This window comes from Labeo rohita, chromosome 1 (assembly GCF_022985175.1).
Source record: "Labeo rohita strain BAU-BD-2019 chromosome 1, IGBB_LRoh.1.0, whole genome shotgun sequence".
Taxonomy (NCBI): Eukaryota; Metazoa; Chordata; class Actinopteri; order Cypriniformes; family Cyprinidae; genus Labeo; species Labeo rohita.
In genome coordinates, this window is record NC_066869.1 from 26,288,338 (window position 1) to 26,298,113 (window position 9,776).

At 37.6% G+C, this 9,776-nt stretch overlaps 1 protein-coding gene across 1 annotated transcript; it reads right to left on the reverse strand.

Moving 5' to 3' along the window:
* Nucleotides 1-562: 562 nt before the first annotated feature.
* Nucleotides 563-4,815, reverse strand: lsm6 (LSM6 homolog, U6 small nuclear RNA and mRNA degradation associated). The gene is made up of 4 exons (XM_051126923.1): nucleotides 4,707-4,815; nucleotides 4,253-4,351; nucleotides 1,849-1,962; nucleotides 563-765 (listed from the first exon to the last, which is right to left on the reverse strand). The coding sequence occupies exons 2-4, from the start codon at nucleotides 4,344-4,346 to the stop codon at nucleotides 731-733; spliced, it is 243 nt and encodes an 80-aa protein (XP_050982880.1). The 5' UTR covers nucleotides 4,347-4,351; nucleotides 4,707-4,815; the 3' UTR covers nucleotides 563-730.
* Between the last annotated feature and the right edge of the window lie 4,961 nt (nucleotides 4,816-9,776).

Consider the following 9,776-nt stretch of genomic DNA (forward strand, 5'->3'; position numbering starts at 1 on the left):
ATACAGTGTCCTTCATCCTGCATTCAGGGCCGACCTTGGCAGCCTTTTGTCTCCTAAACGAGGGCAAAGAGCATATATGTGGATACACAGAGAGAAAAAAAAAACTAAGGGCCCAAGCACAGATCCCACATGAAAATAAAACACTTAACGCATCCAGTCAGCTCATTTGGAACCTAATGAGTCATCATATGTTTATCATTATTTTACCTTAGCCTAATGAAGTGTCACCATGCCAGGATCGTTTGTAAACTTATTAGAGCCTTCTAATGTAGGCAGAAAGGTTAGAAAGGGGCAGACAACACCAGCACAAACAGATCAGGGTTCAATCAGGGTCTACCTATTGATTCATTTGAAAACAAAGAACATTATCTTCCAACAGAACACTATAGTAGACCAAATGATGTGAAACCCAATATTTAAGCAGTGAATATGAAATATGTAGATAAATGAGCCTTGAACAACATCCAGACTTGAAAGTGCTAATCAGCAATTCCTTATGACTGAATTATCACCGTTTAAATATTCCTACAAGCAGATAAATCATAAAAACACAAACGCAAAATCAATTGTTCAAAAGCAAATTTACTGCACCACTCTGCAGAACACCAGATTTTTGTGTTACAAAACATGAAACAAACTTATCGAACATTATCATCAGCTAACAAAGGATTAGGAATATCAACAGTAAACAATTTACTTAATAATGAATAAAGAAACTAGTAAAATAGCTTCACATCTTCCTCTTCTGGGTGCTGATGTATAACACTGGAGGACAAAGAAAAGAAAATGAACTTTGGTATATGCAAAACATCTAAAGGAAAATGAAAGTTTTGAGAACATGCTCACAGGCAGATTATGAAACTACACACTGGGTTTGCTTAAAAGGAGAAGTTCACTTCCAGAACAAAAATGTATAAATAATTTACTCACACATTTGTCATCCAAGATGTTCATGTCTTTCTTTCTTCAGTCGTGAAGAAATTATGTTTCCTGAGGAAAGCATTTCAGGAATTATCTCCATATAGTGGACTTCAATGGTGCCCTGAAGTTTGAACTTCCAAAATGGAGTTTAAACGCAGCTTTGAATCTAAACAATCCCAGCCGAGGAAGAAGGGTCTTATCTAGCAAAACGATCGTTCATTTTTTAAACAAACGTATATACTTTTTAACCTCAAATGCTCGTCTAGTCTCTTCTCTGCAGTGCACATGCGTAGTCTCTGTAATTCGGGTCAATACAGTTAGGGTATGTCGGGAAAAACTACCATCTCATTTTCTTCTTCAACTTCAAAATCTTCCTACATTGCTGTTTTACCTTTTTTTGTAAAGGGTGTTTGATCTTCTTTGCATGTTCACTTTGTAAACACTGGGTCAGAACTTCTGCAGTGATGTAGAATGATTTTGAAGTTGGGGAAGAAATGAGATGTGAGTTTTTAGACATACCCTAACTGTCTTGAACCAAAAAAAACATTCACGCAAAAGTAGAAAAAGCTAGCGTTTGAGGTTAAAAAGTATATAAATGGTCAATTTGTTTAGAAAATGACAGATTCGCTAGATAAGACCTTCCTCCATGGCTGGGATCGTTTAGAGCCATTTGAAGCTGCATTTAAACTACATTTTGGAAGTTCAAACTCGTGGGCACCACTGAAGTCCACTATAAGGAGATAATTCCTAAAATGTTTTCCTCAAGAAACAATTTCTTATCGACTGAAGAAAGAAAGACACGAACACCTTGGATGACAAGGGGGTGAGTAAATTGTTGATTTTTTGTTCTGGAAATGAATTCTTTAAGTTGAAAACACTACTCAGGAAAGAGCACAAGCACTTGAAAAACATACAGACATTACATACCATTGTTTCCTCTGAGAAATGCATCTCCATACTTGTTCTTCAGCTGGCCATTGACATATTCCTCTGTCTGTTCCACAGCGATATTCATGTAGCCGTCAAGGCAGGCCAGGACTCCTGAGGGCAAGACACACATTAGACATAATGAAACTGTAACGGTGCCTTTTTTTTTTAAAGACTTTCTTTTGCATCTATTAGAAAACTTAACATTCTCATCTTAGTGATATTTCATATCACGGCTGGGCAACTTTGGTCCAGGAGGGCCACTATCCTGCAGAGCTTAGCTCCAACCCTGTTTGATTAGGGTTGGAGCTAAACTCTGCAGGACAGTGGACCTCCTGGACCAAAGTTGCCCAGCCCTGTTTTATACTATACATAGTTCTGCACAATGATTAGGTGAAGGTCAAAGCAAAATGGTCCACCCCCAGTTATGCATCAGCTTTAGATTAGAAAAGGTTAACGCAGATCAAGGAAATATTCCTTTCCATAGGTGCCAGAGGTCATGTTGACTGAACATGTTTTTAAATTTAAGTTGAGTATGTCAGTGGGTGTATATCAGTAACAGTGGCAGATTTAAAACCATTTTATTTTACAAGAGTCAAGCATGTGTCTAAGTTATATGCACTCTTTGACAAAAAAACGTGGGTTGAATCACTTGTGTTCGCCAGTGGTTCTCAACCAGGAGGCCAAGTGTGAATTTTAGATATTTAAAAGTCATGTAACTTCAGTCTTATAACTCTACAAACATTTAAATAAAGAATATAATTTTTAGTTACGCTCAAAAATATTTTAACAGGTAGAAATGACTTTTAAATAAACAGTTTTAAAAAGTTATAAAAATCCTTGTCCAGTAAGTCACAAGTTTTCACGGCACATCATCAGTCGGCCATATTGGCAGCAATGAATGTAAACAATGCCACTGAACCAAACAGAACTCACTTTTGGAGTGCTATAGACTGCCAGAAGTTATAACAAATCAAGGAGAAGAGCGCAAAAAACTGTCGGAGGAACAAAATGCGTTTGTGGTTGTGGATTTCCAGGGCAAGAATCTTGACATTTGTATTTATTAGGCTAATAGGTTAATTAATATTGCTTGTACGTATCTTTACCACCTATTAACTTTAGTTTGTTAAAATATTGCACCCTTTCCTGTTTATTAAGTCTTTATATGATTTAACAGCTTCACAAAAATTAGGAGAACAACATATTCAGTTGTACATTAACCGTGAAGTCCATGCTGTTGTTTACATCCGTGTATCTCCAATATGACCTTGCATCCGGGTAACTTACCAAACCATGATGTAAGTGCAAACCCTCTATATTGTTAAAGACAATGGATCACCTTCAAGTCAAAAAGATTTAGAACCACTGTACTAGAGCTTTAACCCTTTAACTGTCACCGTCCCAACTGGGGCGCTTGGCGCTCTTTTTTTCGTTGTCCTTTTTCTCTATCAAATATTTTAGTAATCATCATAAATTATATATCATTTGAAAGCTTAGAAGCCCAAGAATCATCCTATGAAAACCACTGCGTTACCATGGAAATGGTACTGTAAAATCTTTTGGCGGTCTCCTCCCCCTTAGCAGCGGTGTCAAGTATCATATTACAAAATGCATTATGGTCTTTTAGAATCCAAACTTTTTATAATCTTGACAAAAAACATGTCATTGGAAAGGTCTGAGTCTCGGGATTTTTCATATTTGGTGGTTATTTTGTGATAGATGTAAAATTGACAGAGAAATTTAGACGTTTGTAACAGAAAAATGCATTTTAAAAAATTCATATCAACTTCAAATTTGGAACATAACTTATTTAGACGTAAGGCTTCAATTTAATATCAAATTTAGGGTAAAACCTGTTATGTAAAATATGTATTTTATATAAAATAAAATAAAAATGGTACAGTGCATTTTCTTTTTAGTAAATTTAAACTACTATAACTTATTAATATTTTATTTTTTTGAAAAAACTCTTCTTTGAAAAGAGACCAACCTTAGATCTGTATTTCAATGTGTTCATGAATTACAATAATTTAAGTTTGGATAGTGCACTTTCATGCCTATTTAAAAAAAATGGGGGGTGACAGTTAAAGGGTTACAAATGTTAAAAAATGTTCACTTTTCATACAAGAACAAGAATAGAAGATCAGCAAACAGCACTCGCATTTAAAATGGTAAGACAGAGAACATAAGAAATCACAAGGATATAATGTAATTATATCGTTTTCCCTCTATAATACCAGATTCACATCCACACAACAGCGTTTACTTATTTCCAAAATTCTGAATATGATGAAGGTCTTTTGGATTTAATTCTTGCCTTCTTCCATGGTCTCTGACCAACTTTAAACCAAACTTACAACCTTGTTTTATAAATCTCATTCAAGATGTTTCCACATTTATTTACCTCTGTAATCAACACCAGAGTTCAGCTTCACCACCACTGGTCTCCCAATGATCTGCTTCAGGAAATCACTTGGTGTTTGCTTTCGGAGACTCATTTTGACTGAAAATATAGAGAAAATGAAAATAATAAAACACTAACATAATCACAGATTTAAGGAAATGGGCTGTTGTTAGTAAAAAGAAGCGTAACACCTTAAAGAAAAGAGCGCCGTAAGATTATTTAATTAATTTATCACCCACTGACTAAACCCATTTTTTAATGAAACCGTCAATTTATGTTTTAAACCGATGTGCATTTAGCATGAGCGGCTAGCTTAGCCTGTTAGCATTACAACCCAGTGTAGAACACAATGCGCTCATTATATATTTAGCAGAAAACAGTACTGCAGTTTATTTAACTGTCCGCTAATATCAAACACACTCGTTTATTCAAAGAAAATAAAGTACTCACTCACCTCTATCGTTTTGCAACGTTTGCCGCACGTTTCGACTGAGTGGCTGTTGACCAATGAACTGAAGCGCTTATTCTATTTCCACAGTGTTTACACCGCGCAGCCAATCAGGTGCGTCGATAGAAACCCAGCGTACGGAAGCCGCAAAGGTACCATTATCTCCTTTGAAAAAGAATGCGGAGAAGGAAAGAAGGCAGAACGACAAAGGTAGTGATGACAGAGAAGCTTCGGTTCGCTTCGCTTTTGTTGTGTTTAGGAAATTAAACTGACAGATAAAAAGACTAATGATGAGCTAATGAATAACAGATAGATAGACTGTAAAGATGAGAAGTGTAAAATAAAACATTTGGTGTACTGTAAAAAAATATATACGTAAGAAATGTCTCTCTATACATTGTGTAGAGAGGTGTGACTCAAAACACATAGAAAAATAATATCCTGAGTAGCCAAAAAGAGAGATGGGGAAGAAAAAAAATCTGTCTTTTGTTCACAGGCAGAGGAGGGCATGCACCTGAGAGACAGAATCATAAAGCACTTCTGGCGCATCCAGACAGTTTGCTTGTTAGCAGGGCATTGGTAGCCCTGAGGAGGCTAGAGGTTAATTTGGTATCTGGTGCCGTGTTAAACTAAGGTCAGCGCTACAAGTCCTTAAGTCATAAACAAGTGTGGTTAAGAGCCGTGTACACACCTAGGCGCAAGTTAATGAATATTCAATGAGTATTTTTTTCCCTTGTTGCCTGAGTTCACATCCAAAAGGAGGGTTAAGAGGGAAAAAATGTGATCTAATGTGTTTTTCTATCAAGGCAATCATTCATTAAAGAAAAAAAATCGAACAAGTTAACAGATATCTCAATAGAGGCGTATAATACCAATGTCCTGTGGTAAATAAATACAGAGTGATTTGAGCGGTATGATAAAAGAGTTGACGCACACAAACACACACTATGGCACATTTTTGACTTTACTGGAAAAGCGCGAATGGCCTGGCTTGTTAAGTGATACTGAATAAAAACACAATGAAGCGGTACAGATAAAGACAGAATTTCACAAGCTTTTTTTCTTAGCAGTTTTGCCTGTTGCTTGGCAAAGGACGAAGAATGTTTCTGTCAAACCCTCCATTACAAAAGAAGACTTTTTAACCTGTCCTTCAGAAATTGTGTAAATATTTTGTATGTTAACGTGAATGTGCATTAACTGTATAGCGCCGACTGGCTAGGGACAAATAAGGCTTTCAGGTTTACTCAGCGCAGACAATCTACTCTCACCACGAGCCTGGGAATAACCCCACAGCTACCCCCGAAACAGTAACGTGTTGGTAATAGCTGCCCAGCGATGCCAGATGGGACTGTTTTCACCCTGCCTTCGAGACGCTGGTGAGCTCAGATGGACAGTGGCACAGTTGATTTGCTGGTACAACCCGCCTCACCTTTCTAAGCCCCCAAAGACCTGAGAGGGAGTGGAGGAAAAATGAAAAGATTACAGAGGCAGCTTCAACAGGGTTGGGGGGTGGGTCAGGCTGAGGGGTGTCAGATGCGAGGGAGGGGGGGATCCCTCGGTTGCCGCAGGCAGTCGGACGGAGGGGCGAGGAGAGGAGAGTCTAGACTAGGCTGACCTTTGCGGGCCAGGGCTTTCTCTACGGGGTCAAGTTGGATAAGGAGGGGGGATAATGGAAAAACCTCAAGGGAGTTTTCAAATGAAATCCAGATTGGCTGCCGGCGTGTAGTTTTTCTCCTCCCCTTCCCGCTCCCTAATCCCGGCACTGCGTGGGGGTAATAGTGTGGAAATGATGGGGGGAGCGTCGCCTTGATCAAAAATGAGCAGTGGAACCTTGCTCACCTTTTCTAGCACCCAGATTCATGCCCACTATATATATCTGCGCAGGCAGCCACTGCAGGCCGGGTTATCCTATGCGATTTCAGGCACCGGCTGCAGCCTCTAGACCTTTGTCAAATGCCTAGCCGAAATGATTTAGGAGAGCCGCCTTATATTCGCATTCTTATATACAGTGCTTGAAATGAGCTGAAGCGAATGTATGAGATTTAAGAATTTGTTAGATGTATTTGTTTTGACATATCTGACATTGGTTCAATCTTATCTTTTGGAAAACTAAAATATCTGCAGTCATTCTGAAGACATAATCTCACAAGGAAAAGTCTTTTTTGCACTAAAAATCTGAATATTTGGGAAATGTGTCATTTAGAGTCCTCAAGTGTTAGCAATAAACTATTAGAAATGCCTGCCTGTGCTGTGGAGTATAAGTGCTAATTGCTAATTAAACAGCTAATTGCTAATTAAAGCTAATGAGACTCATCTCGATTCTCTGTGAGCTCCGCCATTTTGAGTGTAGTAAGTATACAGCGCCTGGCAAAACTAGTGTTCTCATTTTATTGAATTACATGTTCTAACTGATATTTTATTGCTCTTAAAGGGATACTCCACACAAAAATGAAAATTCTCTCATCAGTTGTAATCTAAATGATGCACTGTACACAATGCACTAACACTATGTTCTTAAAGGGATAGTTCACCCAAAAATGAACATTCTGTTAGTAAGTACTCAAGCTCATGTCATTTCAAACCTGTAAGATTTTGATGAAATCAAAATCAAAATGGATTGAGTATCCTTTTAATATGGACAAAAGGTTCACTCCAAACCTTTCCCTGTTGAAAAAAGGAAACAGCATATGCTAGTTAGGTATGTTTTGAAGCTGGTTCCGAGCTGGTTATGGACCAATTTAGTGTATGCTATACAGTGATGTTTTTTTTTTTTTTAGTGGGCGGAGCTTATTAGGTTGCAGAAAATGATGGTTTTCAAGTAGCAGTTTATGGAGTCATGGAATAAAAAGAATAAAAAAGGTAAATTAGAGTTTATATTTCAGAATTCTGACTTTATTCTCGCAATTCCGAGATTAAATCTTAATTCCGAGACTAAATCTCTCTTTTCCCTTCGGCTCTGGCTTTTCTTCCCCCTGAGAATTGACAAACTCACTATTGTTGAGATAAATCGAGTTATAAAGTCCAAACTAAGAGATATAATCTTGCATTTGTGAGAAGAAAGTCAGAATTGTGAAATAAAATAAGTGTTGTGTAAAATGTTAAAGGGGTCATTGGATGCAAAGTTCACTTTTTCATGTTGTTTGAACATTAATGTGTGTTGGCAGTTTATGTACAAATTGACCCTATAATGATAAAAATCCATGCAGTGGTTTTTAATTAATCTGTAAAAATAATATCCCCTTTTTCAAATTGAGCCATTCTCAGATACCTGTTGGTGTGGCGTCACACCCACAGTTGATTGACATGAGCGTCTTACCTCAGACCAACTGTCACAGTCCATTAACCTCCACTGTTTCGATGCCGGAGCAGGGATGTAAGTTAGATTAAGCGATTGAGGTGTTGCTGGATGTAATAATGAACATAGTGGTCATAATTTACTCCCGACATCTGAGATGAAGATGCAGTAGATTACGTTTATTTGTGAAGGGAATGCGGCTCCCGATCTACATATATCTGTCTGTGTTCGCGCAAATCATTCGTGATCCACCTTCACTTACAGCAGAAGTGTGTATAAGGGGTTTTTTTTATGAATCTTTGCGATCACCTTTCCTTATAACATGGTATTTAGCAAGTTTAGTGGCTAAATGCGGCTAAAGTAAACAGGCTCGTCACTCCACATAGAGAAGAGAGGGGCGGGGCGAGCAGAGTTTATTTGCATTTAAAGGAACAACCCCTTAGAATGAGATGATTTTTGCAGAGCTCATTTTGACAAGGTAAAAAGGCTGTTGTTTTACACAACCATTGAGAATTTTTAACCAAAGTATATTATAGACTTTTCATTAAGACCCTAAAGAATCATATTAACTTGTGGAAAATGGGCATCCGATGACCTCTTTAATAGTAATAGGTTTAAATATTATGTCATGCTGTAACTGTAGGGCAAATACAATGTGTCCCCTATGAAAAGCATATGTGAATATTATGTAGACATATTGTTTAAATCAAATTATGCTTTAAAAGGACATTATAGCAGTTTTCATCCATAGTCTGTCCATTTAAACGTCTGCGTTGTCTTTGACACCATTATTTGCATTCCGATTCTAGCATCAAAAGGCACAAAAGTTTTTTTTTTTTCTCTCTTATTCCATGGATTTTACCTCTTTCCCTCCGTTTGTTACCAGTGTTTTTCTGCCATCACTATGCGTGCGCAGCTGCAAGTGTCATAACTGTGACATCTACTACAAATTGGCCTATTGGCTGGTCCTGAGCAGCTAGCTCCTTCTCAGGACCAGCTTAAACCAGCTCATGACCAACTAAGGACCAGCTTAAACCAGCTACAATGCACTTCAAAACATACCTAATCAGCATATGCTTCTTTCAACAGGGTTAGTCCATTCTAAGAATTTTTTTTTTAATTATTTTTTTTTTTTTTTTTTTTTATTGGCTGTGTGAAAGTGTGTGTGAAGGTTTGTAGTGTAGATTTTTGATAATTAAACCAGCAGGTTCCACTGGAATAATGGATATGTTTTGTATGCCTTTCATAATTTATGCACTTGTTTGACTTTGTCTCTGACCTCTTTGGCAATTCCAGCTATCTTTCAGCTTCACAACCTAAATAATGATGCAATAACATTTTTACTGTCTATATTGCAGAAGGTAGCTCTGGCAAATGTTAAAATGAATGTATATTTATGCATTTTTTAGTTCTTAGTTTTTAAAATAAACCAGAGCACATTTCATACTTGAAGTTTAATTCTGTTGTGTTATTTACATTTCTATGTAATTCCATACAATGAAATACACTGTATATCTAGGCTATGAAATGGTAGCCCATTACCTATGAACTTCTGCTGAACTGTCTGTTCAGGCAGTGCGTATTCATTTGTGTGCATGTTCCAGGAAGATGGAAAGAAAGTCTTTTCATGTTCAAAACTGATGCCTAGCAGTGGTTCAACACATTCAGACCACTACATACGCCCACATTCAGCACCCAACTCCTCCTCAACTCCTTCACAACCCACCCAAAAGGCATGGCTCCATTAGGAGAGTGGGACCAAAGCCAGGTAACCCATCCAG